At 43.5% G+C, this 26900-nt stretch overlaps 1 protein-coding gene across 4 annotated transcripts in view; it reads left to right on the top strand.

Annotated features, from left to right (window-relative positions):
• SYK (spleen associated tyrosine kinase) overlaps positions 1 to 26900 on the top strand; it is a 556773-nt gene that overhangs the window by 378907 nt on the left and 150966 nt on the right. For all 4 annotated transcript variants that reach the window (XM_069625644.1, XM_069625645.1, XM_069625646.1 and 1 more), the window contains one exon: positions 14689 to 14770. In XM_069625644.1, coding sequence (XP_069481745.1) covers positions 14689 to 14770 — 82 coding nt within the window. The remainder of the gene's footprint in view (positions 1 to 14688; positions 14771 to 26900) is intronic.

Genomic DNA, 26900 nt, shown 5'->3' with positions numbered 1-26900 from the left:
TGCTAGATTTCCTTTGAGATCACATCGCAATAATTTTTTGAGACTTTGCCTAAATGCTTATAAAACGAAAGATATGTTGTGGATAAGACATGACAAAGGTACAAAAGACAATTTGTGCAGATTCTGCACAACGTCAATAGAATTGTTAAAACATTTGATCACCGAATGTGTCAAAATAAGCACCTATCGATCATTTTCTCTGGTGCATTTTGCACATTTATGCAATGACATTGATGATTGGTGGTTCAGGTTGTTGTCAGGTAACAATGTCATGTTAACCTGTGCAGTGGTCAACTTTTTAGAAAAGATCTTGGACCACGAAGCAGCCACTTGATAGCCCAATTGAGGCCTTTAGGAAAAAGGACCAGGACTTAATGAATGATGATATGCTGTGTGATTGTCTTAAGAGGCCTGATTTGTAATTAAAGTTTGCATATACTAAATGTTACAATAAAAAATAAAGATACCATCAATACAGAGGAAAATTAAGCTATGAATGAAATCAACTAACAAATGGCATGACAGGAAACTGACAGTCCTGAGAAGAAATGGAAGATAGCTTGAACCACCCTGGTACTAAAGAAATTTTGAGACAACTGCCTGCGATATGTTTGTGAGGTCGGTTCAAAGTGATTTCATCTAGGAGAAATCATCGATTTCGAATCCATTTAATTATTTTTCTTTATTTCCATTTGAGCTCAATATATATGGGGAAGACCCCCAGAATCCTCCTGCCCACTTCCCCCACCTTAATTATTACCTTTACCAACTCCCCCACAAATATCTGTAGCCAAATTTGTTTAAAAAAATGTGATGCATTTGAAATTGACCAATTCTCCTGCAACAAAACCTGTGAGGTCTGCCAGGAACAAAGTATGCAAAAGAAGAAAGAGCACCTTAAGGCATAATTAGTGTACCCAAACCTATGTTCACTGATGTTTTGTAAAATGTACAATGCTTTTAAAAACCTATGTGAGTGCCAACACCATTCAGACCCATCCATCAAGTTCTTGGAGAATATTACAAAATTCAATGTGGACAAACTGAAAGGCACTAGGATTGAGGTTAGTACACTCCCATGTGTCAAGAAGTACATCACCCCAAACATTAACAACATGAACCTCTTTCAATTCAATCACACCAATCACCAAAAAAGGATTAAGCATGCTGTTATGCAAAGGTAAAGCCTCATGCATGGTATGCTACCCATGCCCTATAGCCTTCACGAAGAAGCATTTGCAAATATTGCCACCATCACTTACCACCATTTGTGATTAATGACGCTTGGCAGAGTTAGGCCCTAATCTACTTAAGAAGACTCCACTTATTCCCCTCCTCAAAAACCCTAATGCTGACTTAAATGTCATGGCAAAACTAAATCTTATCTCCAACTTGGCCTTCAGAGGTAAGATCACACAAGCAAACGAAAGGAACCTAGAGAAGCCAGCTCCCTAGGACTGCATTCAGGCTTCAGATGAGCGAGATGAAAAGAAGAGATCCTCAAAACTGTATGTGCCCAGCACTGACACCATTACATAAGGGAACAAACTTGGGGGTGAACAAAACATTTTTACGCAAATGTACCAAATACGTTTTCACCAATTCTCAAATTATATATATTCCTAGTGCACAAAATGCCAAAACAATTTTCAGGACTCTTAGATAGTGACCAAACTTATTCAATTTTATTGGTGATTTCTTTTTGTTTATCTTTTACTATTTGCATCAATTATTTAATGCAATCTAGTTTGATCCACATTTCTTTGCACAAACATAGTTTCTCCTTCGCAAACCATTCTGATGTACCTTTGCTTCTTAAACATCAGAGGTAGGTCGAAGAATTACAATTTTATGTACAACCTAAACTTGGCAAAAATTCTAAATGAATACAGTATGGTTCCTAAATCACCTTGTGATGTGTGCACCACTAAATACCCAAATAAACACTTGGTTAGCATCCAGGGCTATGTCTTGTGTCTCTCATTCGGTACACAATCATTTCTCTTTTATGTAGGAAATAGACATTTTGACAGTACTGTAATTCCAACATTTTCCTCAGGACGATATACTGTGTTGGGTCCCTGGAAGACAACCACAAGTGTATGTAATCTATCTGTGTAGTAGTTAAAAAATGTATAATGCTAAAAGCTGGTCAATAAGCTAATGTCTGAAAGTGATCTGATTACCATTTATTAACCTTGAATTGCACTTCTGTCCTACTATGTCCCACTCCTGCCATCGGAATGCTATATATAAGGCTCCCTGGAGGTAACTTGTTAAAAATGACCATGGATAAAAAACGTTTTGTGTTGCCTTTTTGACCAGTGTACATTTTCTTTTGTTGACAATTGCAAAACTAATACATGTGACTGGTACTGTTAAACTGTGTTCTGCCTCTTTTTTGTTAAAGTTTGTCAAAGGCTGCTTTTCGTTGCACAGGTTTGAGGGGTTGGTTCACTGTGCTGTGGCCCCCCCACAGAGTGCTTCCAAAATGTCGCTGCTGCTGATCTGCGGAAAAGCAGCGGGCAACCCTGTGAGTGCTCAGGAATGAGATCTGTGCCCAGGACCCACATAAAGGAGTTGAAACATGTGTGGAGTTAAGCCCCCATGTGTTCCACTAACTGGCTCACCTGTTAAATGCTGTAGGAGTGTGTCATAAACTTGTGTAACTGCTTGGCTGCTCCTCTGCCCATCAATTATGTGGTTCCGCCTGGCTGTGTAACATGGTTCTATAGATACCGAAATGTGATGTTAGTACATTGCATTGCGACTGGTGCTGGGTTACCTCCAGACTAGCCTCACTTAGCGGACAGCATTTGGCTGCTTACTTTAATCAGTGCTGTTGTCATGACTATGGATGCATTCCAAGGCTTGTCCTAGTGGGATGCTAGAATGTAACACAGTTATATCCATGGTCACAAGCAGCTCTTCAAGGGGATATTATTGGGCCAGGGTACTTCCAGTTTGAGAAAGTAGTCAATAAATGTATTTATACTTCCCTCAATGAATGTTACCTGCATGCAGGAAACATTACTGACCAATTAAAAGAAAGCGGCTACCCCCAGAAATTGCTTAGCCAGTCACATAATAAAGTAAGTTTCACTCCCCAGGAAGCACTTTTGTCACCCAAGAAAAAGACCAGTAGAACAGGAAAAACAGCCGGGAGAGGGGCAGCCTCAACCCCCCGCGCCTGCCCCTCTCCTTCCCCCCAGCTACAGAGACACGCAGTCTCGGTGGCACAAAAGCCACGGAAGGGTAAGGTGCGAACAGTCATCACACCCTTCCTCCAAACAGCAAGGTGCTAAGCGCCATAAGGAAACAACCATCAGGCAGGGCCCAGGTTCAAAGATCTGCCCCCACCGGGGGGTCAGACAGTCGGCTATCCGGCTGGGGGCTGCGACAACAGCGGCCCCCACCACATACACAACAAAGACCCAGGGCCTCCCTGGGTCCTATAAATGAGAGCAGCATGCTCAGAGTAAACACAATCTGTTTGTGGACCCTGAACGGGGACCCAAGCAAACAGGAGGTTCACTGTTTACTCAGTGTCTTCCAAATCTTCTTGCTTCTTTAGCAATTCTTGAAGTTCGCTGTACATCGCAGTGTCTTTTTCCTTCCTGAACATTGTACTGTTCAAACCAATTGCAATGCAGTTTTAACGAAGGAAGAAACGGCAACCGAACGGCCAGCGTGGACGCTGTCAGCCTCAACATTTTCGGGATAGATCGAAAAGCGAGCGACAAGCGTGTCCAATCCATAGCAAACAAAGACACGTGCTGCGGAATCATCCACAAAACCAGTGCGAACGAAGGAGAAGCGGCACTCGAACAGCACGGCGCGGACGGTTTTCCGAATCAACATTTTACAGGTGAGCCACCGCGCTGGGGCTCCGAGGGAGGAAAAATAGACATTTATGTCCAGCAGAGATACATTGTATTTACAGTGGACCGGAACCCCCGCCTTATAAAGCAGATGGGGCAGGATAACGCAAGCCAAGTTTAAACTTGGCAGAGTCACAAACCAGCTTGGGAGCTCGTCTTTGCTTGACAGCCACGCAGAGCTGGCAAACGCATTGCCAAGCTCGGCGGGCCCAAAGACTGCAAATTTGAAATAATTTCTGTAATATTGCAGGGCAATCTCACAGCGAAACCAATTATTTAAATACAGTAAATCAAGCCTGGGGGCTGCCCAATTTTCGGAAACCCGGGCAAGAAGGCACAGTCAACAGTTACTCAGCACGGGCAACAAATAGAACAAGTGCAAAGAACTCGCCGATAAGAACGGTTTTAACTCTGTGATAAAACCCTTTTTCTTTTTCCTATAGCAGGCATAGAAAAACATGGGCCCCAAGCAGAAAACACAGGCACCCCCAACACCGGCGCAGAAGCCCAAATCACTACGGATGGGCATGGGTTAGAGAAAACATGTACAGCCTACCCAGGGAAGGAATTACCAGCCCACCCAGCCAGGAGGAGGTTCCTGCACCATTGAAAAAGAGAAAAATATCCAAAGACACCAGAAAAGGTACCAAAAAATTGTCAAAATTATGCGAGAGTATGGCGGAATTGCAGCAACTAATGGTAGAAATAAGGGGGAAACAGACACCGCCCGCAAGGGAACCTGGGGCCTCAAACTACCCCATCACAATAGAACCTACTATAACGGTTGTCAATCCACCCGTAACACCACTTATAGCAACTCCGCCACAACAAGTACAGCAGTTGCCAATAGCGGCCACAGCTATGAATGCAACAGCCTCCACAACTCCAGCAACTGATCCAACCGGTGCCCTAAAAGCATGGACAATGCCAGGCGCAGACAGCCCAGGTTCGACAGGGACACCTGGCAGCAATACAACTGACATTATAGCAATCTGTAATGCGCAAGTAGAACAATAAATGAAATCTTTCCAAACAGAGATATTAAATAGATACAAAAGATGCCTGGCATGGAACATTGATACGACAATCAAAGAAGCCATATGGGCCAAAGAGTTTATAGAAATCTTTTCCCTAATAGAAGCACAGCGCAAAGGGAAAGACGCTTTTAGAGATCCCAAAAAAATAGAAGAGAAAGCCATTGCCAGGAACGCCCAGGTCGAGCAAAACTAGGACAACTGGTTACAGGCCTTTGCCATACTAGCAACAACATATGAAGAAAAATTTCCCATGGATGGTAGGAAGATCTGGGCATATGTTGATAAAATAAGGGAAGTAAAAGTAACACAGAAGGGGAAGACATGGCTTGCATACGACATCAGATTTAGGAGGAGCATGTCAGAAAGACCGGCCATTGAGTGGGATGAAGTCCAGACCGATGTATACACCCTCAACGCCGAACCTCCCCAGGAAGAAGATACCATGCATTCTTCTTCCAAAAATAGCAAAAATTCGCAAGTAAGCAAATCCCATGACAATGATAAATCCAAAAAAGGGGAGCAGCCCTTTCGGAGGAACTAGCCATGGGCGGCGGAAAATAATGCCCACAGACAGAACAAACAGCAGGCTGGCAAATCCAACACCCCATGCAGACATTTTGGGAAAAACCAGTGTACATGGGGCAAAGAATGCTGGTACAAACACGCCTGCACTAACTGCAACGGCGACCATGCAACAAGCAACTGCACCAGACTCCCAGCCAAGAAGGAATGATAGCCCAATTTTAGAACCAGGACGAACGCCCATCAACCCGAGCAATTTTAGGGACGCCCTAAACAGCTACCCAGACACAGAAACCAGCAGGATAATATCGCAGGGTTTCACCAAAGGGCTTTTTGTAATCCCATTTAAGGGCTCTGGGTCACAATACATCCCGATGAATCTAAAGTCAGCCAGGGACAACCCCCAGATAGTAGAAACCAAAAACAAGAAAGAACTGCAACTGGGCAGGGTAGCAGGTCCTTGGGATGCCATGCCTCTAAAGGACTATTTAATATCTCCACTAGGCCTGGTTCCCAAAAAGAACCCGGAAAAATTAGACTAATCCATCACCTATCCTACCCCAAAGGCCAGTCTTTAAACAATGGCATCCCACACACAGAATCCGCTGTAACTTACACGCATTTCCAGGAAGCGGTAAGGCTCATACAAGAGTGCGGCAGAAACGCCTTGATGGCGAAGCTGGACATCGAATCTGCTTTCAGACTTTTGCCAGTCCACCCAGAGTCACAGCAGTGGCTAGGTTTCACTCTTAACAACAAATTCTACTTAGATAGATGCCTTCCCATGGGGTGCGCAGTATCCTGTGCACTATTTGAGCAATTCAGTTCCTTTTTTCAATGGGCTTTCCTAAAGCAGAGACCAGGGACAAAAATAGTGCATTACCTAGACGATTTCATGGTCATAGGGCCAACAAACTCCGAGGAATGCGGCCAGGCTTTAGCAAACCTGGAGCACATGGCCGCACAGTGGGGAATTCCCCTAGCGAGGGAAAAAACACCAAACCGGACACAAACATAATCTTCCTGGGAATCGAAATAGAATCAGCAAAGGGGCTCTGCAGAATCCCAAAAACAAAAATAACAGAACTCTGGGCTAAAATACAAAACCTGATAATGAGAGATAAGGGGACTGTAAAGGAAATACAATCCTTAGCAGGCAGCCTCAATTTCGCATCCAAAATAATACCTCAAGGGAGGATATTTTCCAGAAGCCTGGAGTTCAAAATCAAATCACTCACCAAACCACACTTGCATATCCGGCTAGGAAGAGAGGTGAAACAGGACCTGGAAACATGGGGAAAATTCCTCAGAGATTTCAACGGGTCTTTACTTTGGCGAACGCCTTTAAACACCCGGTCTAACAGGGTCCTCTACACTGACGCAGCTGGGTGCAAGGGGTTTGGAGCCATACTGGACTCCGAATGGGTGGCAGGACACTGGCCCAATTCATGGCAAACAGCAGGGTGGACAAGAAACATCACCTTACTAGAAATATTCCCCATCTGGCTAACATTACATATCTGGGTCAGGCGACTAGCGAATATGGAACTTTTGATTTGGTGCGACAACATGGCTGTAGTGGGCTCCATAAACAGAGGTCTACGAAATGCCCTTTAGTACTAAAAGTGTTACGAGCCATTACAACAGTCACACTACAAGTAAACGTTGTACTCAAAGCGAAGCACATTTCAGGGGCAGATAATAACATTGCTGATGCATTATCTCGCTTCCAGTGGACAAGATTCCGAGAGCTAGCGCCGCACGCCCAAGAACAGATGACGCCAATACCAGCAGAATGCTGGGCAATAATGGGAGGACAAGAATAACGGCATCAACGCCAACGCCAGAGAGCACAGGCCGGGATGCCCAACGAAAACCAGGCACCTCTAAAACGGGTGCCAACAACACATTGGCATCAACGCCAGCACCAGAGAGTGCAGGCCGGGATGACCAATACAAAGCAGGCACCTCTAAAAGGGGTGCCAGCAACACATTGGCATCAATGCCAGCGTCAGAGAGCCCAGGCCGGGATGCCCAACGAAAACCAGGCACCTCTAAAACGGGTGCCAACAATACATTGGTATCAATGCCAGCACCAGAGAGTGCAGGCCGGGATGACCAATACAAAGCAGGCACCTCTAAAAGGGGTGCCAGCAACACATTGGCATCAACGCCAGCGCCAGAGAGCCCAGGCTGGGATGCCCAACAAGAATCAGGCACAACAACAACGGGTGCCAACAACCTCACAGGCTTCCTAACAGAGATGGCAGAGAGGGCGGTGGCAAGCACCACAGCAACACAGTACAGTAAGTGTTTGCAAACAGTATTCAAAGCCACAGGTTTAAACCACGTAGAACTAATAACGATTAAAGTTATAGAAGTATTCTTAAAATGGGTCCGGGAACAAGGTTTCAAAAGAAACTGGGCCAAAAGACACCAGGTGGCAATCTTATACTTTACGAAAATTCGGGGCGATTCAGACCCCACCCAGAACACACTCATTTCTTATGCAATGAAGGGATGGGGCAGATTGGAGGGGCCTCAAGTGGACACCCGCCGACCCCTTGATTTCACCAAACTGGTACAGATAGCAAGCCAGTTGGAAGCCATATGTTTGCACCCTTATGAGATAATGTTATTTAAAACAGCCTTTTTCCTAGCCTACTTCGGGGCTTTCTGGGTAGGAGAACTCATCGCTTCCAGCACCAAGGCCACAAACGGCCTGGGCGTCATGGAAATCAGGGTGAGACAGGAGAGTGTTAATATAGAAATGCAGCATTTGAAAACGGGTGCAAAAAGAACCATCAATATTTGTTGCATCGACGTGGCAACAAACTGCCCGATGTGCATCACCAACCTCTATTACGCACAACAACCTAAAGTGGGGGGGAGTTTTTTAAATCCACAAGGATGCATCGGCCTTAAGCCGCTACCAATTTAAAGGAGTGCTGATGAAAACAATCAGCAGAGCAGGGTGGGATCCCAAACATTTCGCCACTCATTCCTTCAGGATAGGTGCCGCCACCGCTGCATGGCAAGGAGGTTTAGCACCGCAACTACTAAAAAACATAGAGGGATGGAAGTCAGACTGTTATAAAAGATATATCAGACCGCAACCGATACAGCCATCCGCCCTAATAATATTGTCTCGCTTTTCCCTCCCTCCCACCACCACAGAAACAACAGGCGAAGTGAGGACCACTCTCCGATCAGCATGGATAGTTGGCCACTCATTCGTTTTCAGGACAGGCAGATGGGCAGAAGAGACTAAAGATGGGCCACCTTTCAGAAACACCATTACGTCATGGTGGGGATACAGAGGCCTACGTTGGGCAGACGTCCATGAAACATTAGCGGAACTGGTGGCATACAGGGACCCACCAGAATTCCTGATCATACATCTAGGGGGCAACGACCTAGTCAACACAGCTAGACGCACCCTATGCGAAGAAATGTTCTCCTCCCTAGCAGGCATTTCGCACAACCGGAGGGGTACCGAAATATATTTCTCAGCCATCTTACCAAGAAAGAAATGGCTAGGGGCCAACTGCTACAAATCTATAGACATATCCAGAAGAAAACTGAACAGGACTATAGAGAGATTCTGTATGACTAGAGGACTGGGTTTCATAAAACACAAAGCCATTACACTAGGCAACCCAGACCTTTTTCTCGACGACGGCAACCATCTGTCTAGCCAGGGCATGGAGCATTTTTTTCAGGAAATCAATACAACTCTTGCTCACAGGGGCTGTCACTAGGGAATACTCTTGGGGGAACACGGCCAGCCGGGAACCTGCCCGTGTGTGGCGGCACGGGTCCGAGGGGGTAACCTCAGGACCCGGTGCCCAAAAGTATGATACCATCATGATATGTGATATTTGTTATTGTCATAACCCATATCTGTACAACAAATTTCTACGTCCTTTTTATTGCCAACACTTGTAACAGGTTGTGAGCCTATCATTACGGGTGAGGGTTCGGGGTCCGGCCATTACTAATGCATGCATATGGGTTCAGCAGTTATGGCTCATGCACAGTTTCTGATGGTATCCCAAGCAGCAAGACACCAAAAAAAGGCCACGCATGCGCAATAGGCAGAAAATCCTCAGGATCCAAGGCGGCCAGCAACCGTGAGGACGTGTCCACTTCATGTCAACAGCAACAATTGAAGAAAGCAGCCGGATAATCTCTCACAAATGAGGCTAGCCTGCAGGAAGCCTAGCACCAGCCGCATTCCAATGTACTAACATCACATTTTGTTATCCACAGGGCCTTGCTATACGGCCAAGCAGCGCCACATAACTGAGGGGCAGCCAAGCGAGGAGCAGCCAAGCGATTACGAAAGTATATGGCACTCTCCCTAAAGCTTTTAACAGGTGGGTCAACTAGGGGAACAGACAGGGTCTTACCTCCCCACGTTTGAACTCCTTTATGTGGGTCCTGGGCCCAGAGCTCATTCATGAACACTCACAAGGTTGCTTGCTGCTTTTTGACAGATCAGCAGCAGCAGCGACATTTGTGAGCACTCTGTCGGCCAACCCCTCAAACCCTTGCAATGAAAAGCAGCCTGTGACAACATTTATCAAAAAAGAGGCAGAGCACAGGGTAAGAGTACCAGTCACATGTATTCATGTTTCGATTGCCAAAAAGACAAAATGTACACGGGCCAAAAGGGCAAAACAAAACTTTTTTATCCATGATCATTTTTAACAGGTTACCTCCGGGAGCCTTATATCCAGCATTCCCATGGCATGAGTGGGACATAGGAGGACAGAAGTGCAAGGCAAGGTTAGTAAATGATGATCAGATCACTTTCAGACAGAGACATTAGCCTACTGTCCAGCTTTTAGCATTGAACCTATTGCATGCATGTGTGGTTGTCTTCCAGGGACCCACCAGAGTATATGGTCCTGAAGATGGTGGTGGAATTACCGCTGCAATGTCTGTTTGCTCCAAAAAAGTGAAATTATGTTATACAGATTGAGAGACACAAGAAGTAGACTTGGATGCTAATCAAGGGTTTATTTGGGTGTTAGTGGTGCTCACATCACAAGGTGATTTAAGAACCTTGCTGTATTAATTTAGTATTTTTGTCACATTTAGGATGTGCACAAAATTGTAATTCTTTGACCTTTGATCTAGCTCTGATGTTTAAGGAGCAAAGATACATCGAATGGTTTGTGAAGGAGAAATCATGTTTTTATAAAGAGATGTGGAACAAACTAAATTGTACTAAATAATTGACGCAAATAGTAAAAGATAAACAAAACAAAAAATAACCAATAAAATGTAATAAGATTGGTCACTAACTAAGAGTCCTGAACATTGTTTTGGCATTTAGTGCACTAGGAATAGAAATCATTGTAGAATTGAAGAAACATGTTTGGGTACATTTGCGTAAAAATGCCAACCATTCACAGTCATGATCCGTAGAGACTCAGATGATTGTGATCCTGTGGTCCACTATACTCGTATGCACAAGCCAGAATATTGCATGGGGATATCGCTTGCTGCTCTCAGTACTCAAATACTGATGGATCTAGGTATCAGTGGGACAGCATTTGTCTATACTCCATCACAAACCGTATTTTGACACACAAGGATCACCCCTCTCTATGTGGTTTTCAAAATGTACATGAGCCACTTCACTCATGTCTTAGATACTTTTGAGTTCCCATTCCAACTCAAAAATTGCTCATTCCAACCCTGCATGGACGACTCAAATATTCTGATCTATCTCAATGCAACAATGAAAAAACATTTAAGGATACTTACTTCAAATCCAGGCCTGAATGACTGACAACTTTCTATGCCTAAAGAGGAACAGAATGGAAATGCTGATCACAGCCTTTGAACAAATCTGCCTTTTCAGTGACCTTCTTCCGTGGGAACTCTCTCTTACCAATAACAGTAGAAATAGTCTGAAATCTCAAGAACTGAGCTCACTTTCGGGTCACAATATCAATCTTAACGGCTTTACAGAAACTACCGAGAGTTCCATCACAATGCTTGTCTTGTCCATCCTTGATTACTGCAACATCCTCTACATTGGAGTGCTTAAAGGCACCATATGACACCTGCAGTTGGTCCTGAACAGGGCAGGACATTTCATTCTGGACATCAAAAGAAGAAACAACATCTCTGCATGGTTGAAAAGCCACCATTTGTTGCTTTATAAAAAAGAGTGTCTCTAAACTCCCCCGTGCACATTCCACAAAGTGAAATGGCACTGGGTACCCTGCTTTCCTACAAAGGAAATTATAACACCTTTGAGAAATCTAAGGTCTGCCAACGCTGGCCTCCTGTCCCTGTACATTTAGAAGTGGAAGCATAGAGGAGGCATCGGGTTTGGCATGGCCCAAACCAGACAAGAAATGAACTATCTCTGAAACTCAGACTCTGGGATTAGCACCTTTATTTAGGGAAGAATCTGACAACCCCTTCTTCCCGAAGCCCTACCTTGAGTGGCCCAAGCTGTCCATGAAGGTCACCCACTTGACAATGGGCCCTAGACAGCTCATCATGACATGCCTAGATGTTCTTATTTTAACTCTCAATATTCTGATCTTCTCCCAAACAGAGGGACCTTCATAAGAACATTACACCTGCTCCTGGTAAACTATTTCTCAGCCAGAATCATTACAATTCTTCAGAACAAACTAGACAAATAATAATAATAATAATAATAATTTGGCATTTATATAGCGCTACGAACCCTCAGGTATCTGAGCGCTGCTTATTATTACCCACGGTGTGTGGTGCTCATTTATCGACCTCGGAAGGATGAAAGGCTGAGTTTGGCCCCGCCGGGATTCGAACCTGCGTTAGCAGGCTCTGCACGGGTGTCAAAGCGAGCGCTCTACTCGCTGTGCCACTTGACCGGCAAACAATCAGCTCTCATACCTTTGAACTCTAACTCCCACATTTTGAGATAATATAGCAGGCCGCAGAATATGACATATGAACATTACATTTTGCTGTCAAAGCCCTGAAGCAGAAGACAGACACTTTTAAGTGTAGTTGTGGGAAATAGAGCATGTGTTCCATGTGACTTTCTGTTTTCACTTTAGGTAGTAGATACACAATCCCCAGAAAAAGCCAAGTGGATTAGAAGGTACCAGGCCTGGAGAGCTCAGGAAACTGGGAGAGCCAGCAGAGCCGCTTTTGGAATATCTTATGAAAAGGGAGGAGGAAGGACAGAAAAGAGAGAGAAGAACAGGGGTGATGAGTGGATAGAAGAACATAAGAAGTCCATGAAAGTCTAGAATAAGAAAGAGGCCTGTGATCTGCCGCTGACTGAGCCTCTTTTTCGACTGTCTGCACTTTTGTATGTCATAAACAGATGGGTCCCCATTCTGGCATCCAAAGCCAGAAAGTATTTCTATGGGAGAGAGAGAGAGAGAGTCAGAGAGAAAGAAAGAGAGAGAGAAAGGGAGACAACAAGAGACCAACGAGTGAGAGACAGATGGATGGAGAATAGCTCCCCAGACCCTATCGGTAGTTGAAGTCTGTTCTTTGGCCTAGAGGACTTGACAATAACTTAACAGAGTTATGACATTAAATTCCTGGTGTATTATTTGACTGGCCATTCAGCTATACTGACCCTCCCCAAGGGATCCTGAGACGGCCGTGTTGTATGTTTCTTATATGGACCACTCACTTTAATCATTGTTATAGATTGGAAAGTGGTTGTGTATCTAATTCCTAAATCTTTTTTCAAGACCTGTCCACCCGATTCCTCAAATGAGGCCATAGTAAAGAAGAGTCTGCCCCGTAGTCTATGTGCCAGTTTAGCCTAACTCCTCCCACACAGGTCTGTACAGTGGATGGTGTTTTTCTCATGTTATAAGGTATACTTCAGAACAAGGCAGGAAGTGACTGTAAACACTGGAGAATCACATTCCTTATTTGTGTCCTGGATAGAACACAGAGCTTCCTCAGTGGTCACAGCATAACGTGACAAAAAAAGAGATTATCATTGTGTTCATTTTTAGGTAATGATTACATCAGTCGGAATATCTTTAACATGCTAATCTTCATATTAAATCCTGCAAGATGTAGAGAGGAATACAAGTGAGGTGTAAAATAAATAAAGATGTGCAGAATAGTTCTGGTTTGGAGCTTCCTGTGTTTGGTGGTTTATATATTTAATATTGCAGTGCATGTAGCATGATGTAACTTTGTATCTAATGTTGAGCAATACCCTGCAGATAAACAGTAAAGGATCCCTGACCAACAAACAGGACAGACGGATGCACCTTAGCACATAACAGAGATCATTTGAAGTACTTAGAGAGGAAAGACCATGCTGGGAAGGGGCTGGGGGAAGAGAAGCGCATGGCATACATAAGAACTCAGGAGCGCGTTAACCCTGCCACTCACGTTCCATTAGACCTCACAGGTAGTCTCAAGAAACAAAGAAAACTTGGTTGCACCTTGCCCCCACGACACTCCATCCCCTAGAATGGCAGCGTAAAAGTATCACAGCATTTAATTGGGTTCCCTAGTAATTGAACCTTAACAGTGCTCCCCCAAACCTCCACTATGACTCCTGGAAATCTCTGACCCCCACAGAAGGAACGGAGAAGACCCACGTACACTCCAAAGTCGTATCTTCAGGACTACAGAACCTGAGATTTCTCTGAATGCTGCACTCCCTTTCCTGTTTCCCACTTCCCCTGCTTGCACCCAATGTTGCCACCACCTCCAGGTGAGCTGCACCCCTGGTACTCCCCGGGGCATGCAACCTCTTCCCCAGTATTCTGAAATGAGTCCCTCTAGAATAGTCATGCAGCATTTTACATTACTCACAGATTACACATATACATGTGCACTCATTATACTATTCAGAACAACTACACACATATGTGCCCTATGAATAATCATAGTGGAAACCCTAACTGCCTCTGGATTCGGCCATCGAGGACCATCTAAGAACACACATGTTTTGGCAAATGTCAACAAAAAAAAATTAAGGTCCATAAATCAGAATGATTGGCCATGCAATTACAACAAAATCCTAAATGTTGTTGATTCAAGTGAATATGGTTTTATCACAAACTGACACTTTGCTGGAATGAAAGAAGAGCATATGCTTCAGGACTTCGCAATCCTCCCAGACGATATCACTGCGAATCACAGAGTCATTGTGTACTGTGAGGTTTACACTATGCGGCTATTCAACATAAATGAGCATGTTGCAATGGAATAAATCTATTTCTCGGTTGTCATTCTTTCCAATGCAGCTGGTTGAACATTACTCGTACAAACCGGACGGCCTTTTGAGAGTTCTTACGCATCCATGCCCACAATCAGGTGTACAACACGGTGAGTTATTTTATTCCATTTTTCTCTTTAAAAAAAAAATCAGTAGTCACTTCTTTGACTATAAATTCAGTCTACATGTGTTAAAGGTGGTGCCTGGCAGAGATGATCCACGAGGCAACAGGCTAGGCTAATATGCTTTAGTGATTTCCAGTAAAAACTATGAACACAAGTAATCTCTTCATCATGCTCAAACACAGTAAACCTAGCACTGGCAGGCCACTCACAGACGGACATGTAATCCATTCCCTACACACTTATTAACCACTGCCCTGGACAATGCAATTGCCTCCTAGAACCATATGATGGTTTAAGTCACATGATGTGATCACCTAGGGCCCTCTGATTTTTTAAATTGTACTGCTTGCTTTCCTAGGGCATTCTGGTATTTTTAAATTGCATTGTTTGGTCACCTATTCCCTGTGGTCCCCTATTACACCCTCACCTTCACCCGTTACCTACCATGCACCTGCCAATCCTGTTCCTTGTCCATACTGTTCTTTTCCTCTCTCTGCCATGGCCTCTGCTCAACGCCATCTCTCTTCCCTACACATATCTCCCCATCCCCATTCTTACGAAGTTCAATAGGAACAAGAACATCTGACTTCATGAACAGAAGATCTAACTCGGACATGCCCAAGTACATTAACCAAAAAACCTTCCATCCCCCTAATGACTCCTCTACTTAACTCTAGCACACGTGTGTGCTATGACCAGCACTTCCACCCTGCTGTCACATTTTCCATGTCCTGATAATCATGATTTTGCCTGCCTTGGTCCTGTGAAAGTTTACCTGACTTGTTCCTATGTCCACTTGTTTTATGTTTGTTGTAATTCATATAACCTACAAGCACCATCGTTTCTGTAAGCAATGGTGCCATAGCAAAAGCACCAACCACTCTATGGAACCCAACTCACAGCTCGGCTCTCTGCTACCGACTGTAACTGACCAGACAAGTTAGGCGTGCAACCTCATCCCATGCTTCCTATTCCTTGTATATATGTCGCACCTCTGTATTGTACTCAATGTCCTGTTTTATTTTCTCCATGAGTTTTGAGGTGGCACCCCCTACGAGTTAGTAGATTCTAAAACTCAAAAATGAATGAATTGATAAATGAACTCTCTTCTCAAATTCCTTTCAGGTTACTCCTTTCTCTTCCATCCCACCACTTTGACCTCATCTACTCCAGCAACTACTGCCTCCACTCCCCTATTGACCTCATTCTTAGTCCCTGGAATACGCGAGTCCTTTGGCAAAAAAGTCTTCTGTCCAAAGAATTATTTTAAATTCCTTTCACCCCTTAATCTCTATGATGGCAATCACTGTAACCTGGATTCCCACCCAATGCGTTGCTTCTTTCACTCATCTTATTTCTCCAAAAAAGGTGGTGGTGTTTCTCATGTGATCAGTAACAATGCACCATTGGCATCCTTTCCCCTCTTTGATTTCAATCCCTCCTCCTTTGAGAATGTCTTTGTCCAACTCTTTGCTCCCATCGCTCTTACTATCCTCCTCATCTACTGCCCATTAGGCAACCACAGCCTCTCTTCCCTGATCTTGACCTCTTACTCAAAACACTTCCAGATGATGCCCATGCCATCATAATAGATGATCTCAACCTCTCCAATTTAACATGGGTCCATTAGACCCAATGACTCCATTCTCTCTCTGTCAACTCACAAGTCAATAAACCTAACCTTCCAAACCAAATCAAAGGCCACCCTCTGTCCGTCCTGTATGCCTATCTTCAACCCTGGTCTTCTCTGCTCCCACAATTGACCCCTACCACTTTTAATAATCTCTCATTCACTTCACCATCTCTATTCCTCTCTTCTGACCACAGCTCTTACACTTAATGACTATTCATCATTCATCATAGATGGCAATACTATCAAAGTAGCAAACAGGTTTTTACCTTGACTCCTGCCTTTCTCTAACAAAGCAGGTGAGCGTGATGGCCTCTAGCACTGCATATACGTGCAAGCTGATTAGAGCAGCAAAACCATTCATGTCCACTATCAGCTGCCTCACCCTAGCAAGAGCTCTGGTATTATACAAACTGGACTATTGCAACGCACTTTATATGGGGTCTAATAAACATACGTTGCAAAAAACCCAAACCTTACAGAATAATGCCCTTAGAGCCGCATTAGGAATATCAAAAAGAGAGCATATCTCAGACATCGGAAGACAATCTAATTGGCTCTCTACAGCGGACACAATTAAACTTAAAACAGTATTGCTAACATTCAAAAGCATTAATGACTTAACCCCCAAAAACCTAACAGAACGGTTCAAAAGAAGAACGTCGATTAGACCCACTAGAGAATCATATACTAACCAGCTAGTTGTGCCCCCATTCAAACTGAGTACTGTCGGAGGGAATAGCTTCCCTGTCAAAGCAGCCCAGTGGTGGAACTCCCTCCCGACCTTGCCAAAAATGACCAATCTTATTTATACTTCAGACTTAACTGCATCAAATGGCTCAATGAAAACGACCTGTAACTGACTTACACCAGGACTACTCTATCGACCAATCTGTAACTGAACGCTTACTAACATTTTCCCCCACTAGCCTATTCCACCTTGCCTTTATTTCACAACGTATACTGTGTATACATATCTATGTACAAATATCTGTGAATATAACCCTGCATATTACCCTCTGTACAAACCTTTTAGGGTAACTATGCTTATTGCTGTCAATGTATTTTGTATTTACTTGTAATGTGTAACTGTAACTTGTAAGCTTAGAGTATTCTTTCATTTGCGCCCGGATACCTTTGGGTCTGGCGCGCACTATAAATAAATAAACAAACAAACAAACAAACAGCCAAATCTTCCTATCACACATGCACCCTTCAAACTATCGATGACTCTGCCAGCCATGCTTTCCTCCTTAAGAACCACTCCATTCCATTCTCTCTTGCCACCAATCAAAGTGCCTACTTCCCCATTTCCCCACTAAAATCAGTAAATGCAGGACACCTTGCCCACCATTCGATCTTTATCAATCCCTCTCTCAATTTCACCTCCTCCTTCCTTCCCCACTCTCTTCTTTCTATCTCACATCTCCCTCCCACCACCTACAGTGAACATCTACACATCATTCACTCTTCTATCTCATCCAGAGCTCCAGTTGAACCCTTTCCACTACAAATTGCAAAGGAATTGAATATGTTACCTCCACTTATGAATCCTCTTTATTTAACATCTCTCTCTCTCTTTCTCTCTCTCAATTGGTTTCTTACTAGTCTACGCAGAATCATGCCTCATACCAAGTGCTGATCCCAACAACCTCTTATTCTACCGAACTACTTCTCTCCTTAACTACCACTGTAAAATCCTCAAGAGGTTTATATTCAAAGGCAAACTTAACTATGTCGAGGTTCACTCACTTGCTTACCCCTCCAATCTTGACTGCTGTACAAAACCTCCCCCCAGAATGTGCTCAACCACATCACAAATTCTCTTACCACGGCCTAGCACTCTCACATGTTCTCAGTTCTCATAATTCACGACCATTCTGCTACCTTGTGATACTGTGTATCATCCCTCCCGCTTTAACACCTTTCCCTCTTCAGATTCAAGGAGGAAAACAGCTTTAGGTACTCAAATGCGTGTCTTCCTATCTCTCTGATCACTTCTTCACCATCTCATGGGACTCTGGCACCGCATGCCTGACACCCCTTCCCATGGATGTTCTGCAATGGTGTCCCTCAGTCCTAGGTCCACAATTCTTCACCCTATATACCTCCTGCCTCTGCAATCACATTTTCTCCTTTGGCTTTAAATATCTTGTATTCACTGAGGATATTCTTATCCTTTCCGTTCTTATCCTTTAGAGTCTCCAAATGCATAAGTAACTGCCCAATTCCCATCAGCCACTGGATGGATGTGCATTGTGTCATGCTAAACCCTTCAAAGACAGAAGTAATTTGTCTTCATGCCTTTAATGCCAACCACACTCTCCACTCTCACAGGCCTTCCCCCTGACCTCCTCATCCCCCACCCTTAGCATGCAACCATGCCGGTCTCTTTTACAGTGACCTGAAACTCTAAAATTGCATCTGCATTTGAAAACTCCTCCCACACCTCATGCACCATCCAACTAAAATCATTGTCTCTAACTTCTTGACCTATCCCTATACTCTTCTGTTCGCCTTAACAAGGTCCTCATCTTTGTGACATGCACCCATCTCAACATACCCTGATCCTCCCCTCTACTTACTGTCACCATGCTGGATGTCTCATCAGGCAAACTCAATCTCTCTTTAAATTCCTGCGACTGCTTTAAAATTCCACCCAAATTATTGCACCCACTGCCTCTCAGAGAAGCAGGCCACTAGGCAATTTGCTGATCCAGCCACTACTAAATGTACATCCCAAAGGGTGGAAGAGAATGGATCCCACCAGATGCTGTCCCCCAGTGATGTGTAATGACCGTACCGGGTATACCACTAAACCTTAGGGGAATTTCAGGACACAGTGGTAAACCAGAGAGCTGAGGAACAGTCTATAATGGGCAAAGAACAAGCATTCAGCAAACCCACTGCATTTGGGTGTCAAACATAAACAGAACCACCTTTAACCCCTGAAAGGCCCACACCAGTGACCCAAACACTCATAAAACAGTTTGCCAATATTGCAAAACCAATCAGCAGTTAGAATTCAACTGACAATGAGGAACAACCAGTCAGGGGTCAGGTTGTAAACCAAACACCAGGCATGGAAGTGTAAAGGAGAATAGGGAAAGTCAGAAGGAGAAAGACTAATGGAGGATGAAGACCTGCCTAACAAGCTTCCGGGTAGAATGGGAGATTATTTTAAGGAAGTACCAGAGAATCACTATTCCTTGGAGGAGAGTCAGCATGCTATTGAGCACAATGGAAGTAAGTTGAGTCAAGGCAGTCCTAGCTTGGAGACTCTGGTAAGAGAGGATCACTAATGTGGGTGCTGAGCTGAATCCTGACCTCAAAGAAATTGAAAGTCCTAATCCAGAAGCCCTCCACCAGCGTCCATCAAGGAAATAAGGGAGAACCTCAGCCTGTGCCAGGAGGTTGAAAGTATATCAGCTGCCTGACAAAGACCTGAGGACCCTAATTAGGTGGGCTAACCATTATTGTTGTGAAACCTGGAGGGACGAGAGCCAAGATTTAAGAAGGACATCTTTCAACCGAGAGAGAACGTTAAGGTCCAGGAGGGACCTGCTGAAATCTTTGACAGATAGCCAAGGCGCATGCCTGGACTGTTTGGATCATAAGAGGAAGCCAAAGCCCAGGATGAACATCTTAAATCCTGGGAGGATGTTAAGCCCACATGTTTCCTACTGAAATCCTAACATAAAGCCAATGCCTAATAGAGGCCTTTTTGAAACATGAAAGCCATGGTCAGGAGGGACCTCTTTGAATCCTGAGAGGGTGATAATTTAAAAGAGGGACCCATAGGAATCTTGATAGACATCTAAGGTCCAGGAGAGCTCACTTTGAATCATGAGAGTAACTTAAAATCCAGGAGCGAACAGTTGAAATATTTACAGAAAGCCAAGTTCCATGAGGGAGCTGTTCAAAGTCTGAGAAAAAGCTATGGTCTAGAAGGGATCTTTTTTAAATCTGAGAGAAAAAGCCAATTTCCAGGATGGATGCAGTGTGAATCTGGAGAGAAAGTGAAGGTCCTTGAGGGACGGGTTATGAGCATGAACTGAGATGATCAAGGTCAAGGAGAAACCTGTCAACAGCAGTTGAGAGCACAGGGGACTGGAGGAAGCTGAGAAGGAATTGTGGTCAGGCCAAAGAAGGCCTGACAACAGAAAGACACTTAAAACCTGAAATCCTGGTTTAAGACTAGAATATATATCTGTAGGCAGAGAGCACTGAACCAGATTGTGAGTAACTGGTACAAGAAGCTTCCGCAAAACATAATTATGTTTGTTGCTACAGAATAGAGATGGACTTTATTTAATAGGTTTTTGCATACTAAGCTTAGGAGTTGGAACTTTTGTGCTCATACCTTTAAGGGTATCTTTTGAAGATTAGGTTGTCCCGAGACCATTACTAAGGTGCAAGTCACCTGGAAAGAAATCTGCTTATGTGTTAAGATCTATGGTGTAACGGTTAGTTTAGGAATATTCCCTTTTTGGTTATAGCATTACCGATAGACCAAATAGGTGTTGTACCAACCCATCATTCCCGGAAGTGTAACAATAAAGTACATTATGAAAACACTCATAGACTTCATGGGGAGGATAGCTCAGGGGCAAGGTGCTCCGCCTTGGAAGCAAGACGACGTGGAGCAACGTAGGTATTGTTATAAATAAAAAATGTCAATCACTTGTCTCATTACTCTGCCTCATTTCCCATCTCACTTTTTAGTTCCCTTTTTAAACTCTCCACTCCTTGTCTCTTCACAGTATACCGGTCCCCTAAACCTATGTGCTTCCTCTTGAGTTCTCTCCCTTTATCCCTTTGTCCCTCTCCATTGGAAAACCTCCCACAAGTTCAAAGCCATCCGTCTGCTCAATGGAGCTCTTCAAAACAAGCTCACATGTTACCTGTTAGCAATGAAAGGAGATCCTACACCCCCTCACATTTTATCCAAATTGACCACCCAAACCACCCCATTTCCATTCTGCACCCAGACTACTCTATGTATTTTGTAACTACGTCAATACGGCCTCAGGCTCTCAATGTTAAAATATTGTTATGACCTCCAGACCCTATCCCAGATGTATGTTCCTAGTCTTATCCATTCAGTATCAGGTATTTGTCATTCAATCAGACAGTGTTCTTAAAGGCACCATAACCTAGGACTGACTTTGCTCTATTTTGCTGCTTACTTCGTATGTCTTTCTTGATCAAAATGACACCTTGTTCTTAAATAAATCCAAATTACAGAAAACAAAACTGAGGATCCCATCTCGTCAGAAATTCTTGGATGCTAGTGGGTGACCTGTGATCTTATGTTTTAGCCTGCAGTTCGCTTAATCTGTAGCCATCACAGTCAATGGTGTTTGACCAGAGCGTCTGGTGGGTCACACCTAGAGACAGACTTGCAATTAGTACCTTCGCAGTCCTAAAGTACATGCATCAACACATCAGGAAAGCTAAGTTGCTTTGACCCTCGCTCCTAACTAACCTAACACCCTACTTACTTTCAGACCAACCAGATCACCTGGAATCCTTGCAAATTGCAGCACAACTCAGGCTAAATCCCAGTCACATAATGTAACATATGTTTGTGATACCTTTCATCTAGTCACGTGATGTTACAATGCTCATTCCCTTTAGTCCAGAAACTCAGGATGTTAGGCCTACTTTAAAATACTTTTCCAGGGCTTCACGTAAACTACATCTGTTAATGTAATAGTCACATGAAAAACATTATTCTTGAATATATTGTTGATTGTAAAATAGCAGTGTCTTTAATTATGTTCTAAATGAACAACTGTGATCTGTGTATATTTAGTTTGAATGTTATGTGATTTTCTTCAATTCCTTTGATTACATGTGCTGTCTTGAAAATGATCGTGCCAAGACAGATTGAAAAAAAGAATGTATTTTGCTAAGAAAAAGTGCAAGGTCATTGGTTATAATTTCATAGCAGTGCTACCACATAGCAACTGTAATTGCACAACATGTTTTGTATGCAATTCCAGTATTATTCTTGCAATTTCATCTAACCTTTTGAGTATTTGTACAGTTTGCATATGGCTACAGAAAATATGTTCTGATTTATTTAAATGAAGTTGTATGAAATTGACAATTAAATGTCTCATAGACACTTCACAGGGGTTTCCTTTTTACCACTATCTCAATAAATGACTTCACATGCAATAAAATGGGTATCCCTACATATTATCCCCACCATAAATATTGGAATATATATGGTGTCTGGAATGCCATAGGCGATATTTTTGGGGGAGTTAATTTGTGGGAGCAGGGGTGTCCCCCTCACATTTAAAAATAATGTGGGGATTGCGGGGGTGTCCCACCCAGGGTCCATGCCTCAATATCGCGCAAAAATATGGCAATATTTTTGTATCGCAATATTTTTGCAGGGATATTAACACATGGAACCATAAAATGTGGTTGACGTAGAGCCAAGCACAAATTTGTTTACCACACATGCTTGTTCATAGATATAAAGCCTATCCAATCCAAGTGGAAGATCAGAACTTCGAGTAAGTCATTGAAAACAGAATGAAGGCATGATTCACTATGACTGAGGTTCCATAGAACCTGGAATCTGTCATTCATGAACAACCATGCCTATCCTTTTTGTAGCACTGCTGAGCTAAAGTCTTCAGCCTTCAAGAGGAGATTAAGGCCGGATGCAAGAAGTGTTGTACATATCTCAAACATATTAAAACATAAGGAATATATTGTTAAGAGAAGCTGCATTCCATAAATACAAATCATTTATTGGCTTAATGTGACGTTAACCCCACCCCTTTTCCAGAGGCTGCCTGGCAGCGCAAGTTAACGGTCCGAGCAAAGCAAGGGCGGTCAACGAGGGCTCTGGGCCGCTACCCGCATTCCAGCCCTTGAAACGGGGGGATAAGGGAGGATGAGGCCATAGGACCCCGGGTTACCAAAGTGGTAACCCGGGTTGCTAAAAAGTATTTTCATTCATTGAACGGGACACCGCACGCATGAAAATACTGATCCAAAATAGCTGCCATGGTCATAGAAGGCGGAGTCCCTCTACTATCCCCATGGCAGCCAGGAAAGGGAAGCTGCTGCCGCAATCAGGTTAGTGGGGGTAGGGAGAGCAGTTGGGATCTTTAAAAAAGAAATAATAATAAAGATACAGGAGGGGGAGGAAGGAAGATTGCGGCCTGCGGTGGGGATGCAGTCTGCGGGTTCTGTGAGATTATAGGTTTCAGCCCACAATCCGCGGAACCTGATTGGCTGTGCCCGCCCGCCCCGGGTGCTAATCTGAAATAAGCAATAATACTGAAACTCAAAAAAAATGATGGTTAAGTATCCAAGAGATGTTAGACGTGTGGCTCCAAAATGAAGGTATAATATAGATGCTAACTATTGACCATGACAGTAGACAAATGTTAAAAAAAAAGTTAACTTTTTAGTATTAGTATTTTTTAGAAAGGTTGTTTTCAGGGACCGGTTGGAGCCTGGCAGGGTGCAATAGCGTCTGAACCTACTGCAGAAAGTTACATGTATGGTTTCAGGATGGAGCACGGTTCTGATAAATCCACAAGGTGCCCAGCTCGGCTCGATTGTTCCTGTTGGTGAAGTGTCTTGAAAAGAGATGAACATGTCCTATCCAGCAATTGGCATGTTGTAGGCCCCAGCGATGTGGCACTTGCTCCAGTTGCTTCTTGTGTGGATGTGAACAGTCCCTCAAGTGCTCATTGCTGAGGGGGCGAGGGGGGCAGAAGCAGATTTGCCAACCTTGACTATCCTTCATAAGAGCATTTCTTCCAGCACTCCCATTGCATGGATCTTTGGTTCAGATCTTTTAAGCACACACTGTAAATATGGGCATCGGCTACTTAGTGTTCGTAAACAAATCTTGATTCGCTTCACAGAACATGTATATAAAAATGCTTACTTCACCTACTACAAAAAAAGGCATAACACATAAATACATTTAACAAATATAAATACTCAAATATATGTTTTCCATGTTGGGGGAATCATCTTTGCTATGAAGATAACAAACATAATGCTGCCATATTATGAATTCCGTCGAATTTTTAAAATGCATCATCAAAATATCCAAAGATTTCCAAAATCACACTCAGTCAGTGTCATAAAAGCATTTTGATTAAAAGGAAACAGAAACATTCAAACAATAATAGTGTTCTCAGAACTTCATGCAAATGAGGCTACGGCCTGTACGTTTTCTCATGTTTAAAGTGGCTCTCCACCTGCCAACCAACATGCTAAAGAAAGTGAAATGGCTGCATGGAGACATATATTTCTAGCACACCTTCCTTTGAACACAACGATGTTGCCTCCCATAACCCACCGCATGTAGATCATGGTAAGGAGAGGAATATCCAGACTGCCACCTTCTCTTATTTGCTAAATCTTAGGTTGTTTTTTGCACATGGGGATAATTTCTTTATATGAGGGAGAGAGAAGTAGAGGGAGTGAAAGAGATAGACAGAGAGCGAGAGATTGGCACTGGCAATGTGTGAAAGTGAAATGAGACCTGTCTGCAAGGGGCCAATGGTAAAAGTACAGGGAGGACCCCAGGTTGGTTTGCCTCGTATGTCCTACTCACTCCTTGACTCCCATCTAAGTTCTCCTACTACCTTACACTACAAACAGCTCCTCCCCTCCCCACTGCCCCCAGTCCTCACAGGCCTATCCATTATTACATGAATACTAAATGTGATATACCTAAATTCTCTGTAGCAATATTGTTTATGTTTAGGAGGTTTCTTGAAGTGTTATGGCTTTTTGTGTTTGGTGAAATATGTGATGGTATTGGGTGTGAAGTTTTCATTAAATTATTTGTTTTCATTGGCTTTTTGTAAACAACAAACATTCGAACCCCCCTTTCCCCATTTCCACCATCCCCCCACCATCCCCCTGCCACCCTGCCCATCTTACATGGTATGAACTATAGTGTCCAACAAATCAAGCAATGCACAGAATTCTAGGTTTCTGCAGACAATAGAAGACATTATAGTCTTTTTGAAGAAGGTTCAACACAGTGTCCCAGTCTTTGGTGAATTTAGACTGTTCCCCTTGTATGGAGTATGTCATCCATTCCAGTGCCAAAAAGTTCCATACTTTAGAAAATCATTCGCTATTTTGAGGCAGAGCCTTCGATTTCCATATTTGATCGATCTCTAGTAAAGCTGCTAGCTGTAATACAGCAAAGGTTTTGCACACTTGCGTAGAGCTATGTCGCAGGTCTGTTTCAATAAGGACCAAAAGACAGGATGAAAGAGACCTGGGCTCCTTCGGTCCGAATATTTGTGTCATATGTATATTAATGTCTTCCCAAAACTTTTCCTGACCCAGACAAATCCAATATATATGCGCCTCATCACCAGTTGCTCCACAGTCTCTCCAGCACTTATTTGAGAATGATGGCTTCATTTTATGAAGACAGGCCAGTGTGTAATGCCATTGTGTTATTAGTTCAAAATTCTCTAACTTGAATTGACCGTGTGAGTTTGGGTATATCCTGCCACAATTTTCCCCATTCCTCTTCAGGCCCCTCCTCTCCCAGCGTCAGATGCCAACATTGTATATATCTCAGTGGTATTTTGACAGTAATATCGGACATGAGTTTGTGCAGGTTAGAGATGAAAGCTTTGTTACCTGGGTAAGATGTCACAAATGTTTCAAATGGAGTTAAGTCTCTTAGTGCCGCTTTCTTAATTGGGAGAGCTAGTATTCAGTGCCTTTCTTGAAAATACTGCAATCTGCTGGATTCCTGGAGATCAAAATCTAATTTGCATTGTATGAAGGATTTGGGGTCGTTGCCTTGAAACATATCTTTCAGTCGGTCTACAACCAGTCCATTTCCAATTCACAAATGCCTAGGGTGCAAGGCCTGGCGTAAACTGGGAATTGTGAAACAATGGCGTCAGAGGTGAAGGAAAAATCATCAATTGATATTTCTTGACAGCTCTATCCCACACTTCCTCTACCAAGCTCGTAATCAAGCTCCTGTGCATATTGGGTGGTCTATCTTGTTTAGGCAGCCACAATTTGTCTAAAAGCTGCGGTCCTCCCAACGCCCTCTCTAGCTGAACCCATCTTTTCCCAGCATTTTCCACACAATAGTCTTTCATGACCCGAATTTGTGAAGCTTGATAATATTTCAAAAAACCGGAAAGACTGAGGCCACCCCTAGCTTTCGGGGTCATTAAGATACTCAGAGCTAGCCGTGGAACCTTATTCTTCCATGTAAGTATAGAAATCGCCTGATGTAGCTTTTGGAAGAAACAGGTAGGGTCCCGATTTAGCAATGCTTGAAGCATGTAAAGAACCTTGGGCAGAGTGAACCTTTTACTGAATTGATTCTCCCTAATCAGGACACCACTTACGGACCCCATTTTGACAGTTGACTTTTAATTTGTTTTAGCATAGGGGTTAGATAACATCATACAGAATGTCTATTGTGCAAGTACGGGTCACCGCCAG

Source organism: Ambystoma mexicanum, chromosome 6p, assembly GCF_040938575.1.
Source record: "Ambystoma mexicanum isolate Mex_15411 chromosome 6p, UKY_AmexF1_1, whole genome shotgun sequence".
Taxonomy (NCBI): Eukaryota; Metazoa; Chordata; class Amphibia; order Caudata; family Ambystomatidae; genus Ambystoma; species Ambystoma mexicanum.
Note: the sequence above shows the minus strand (reverse complement) of the source record. Positions and strands in the feature narration are given on the sequence as shown.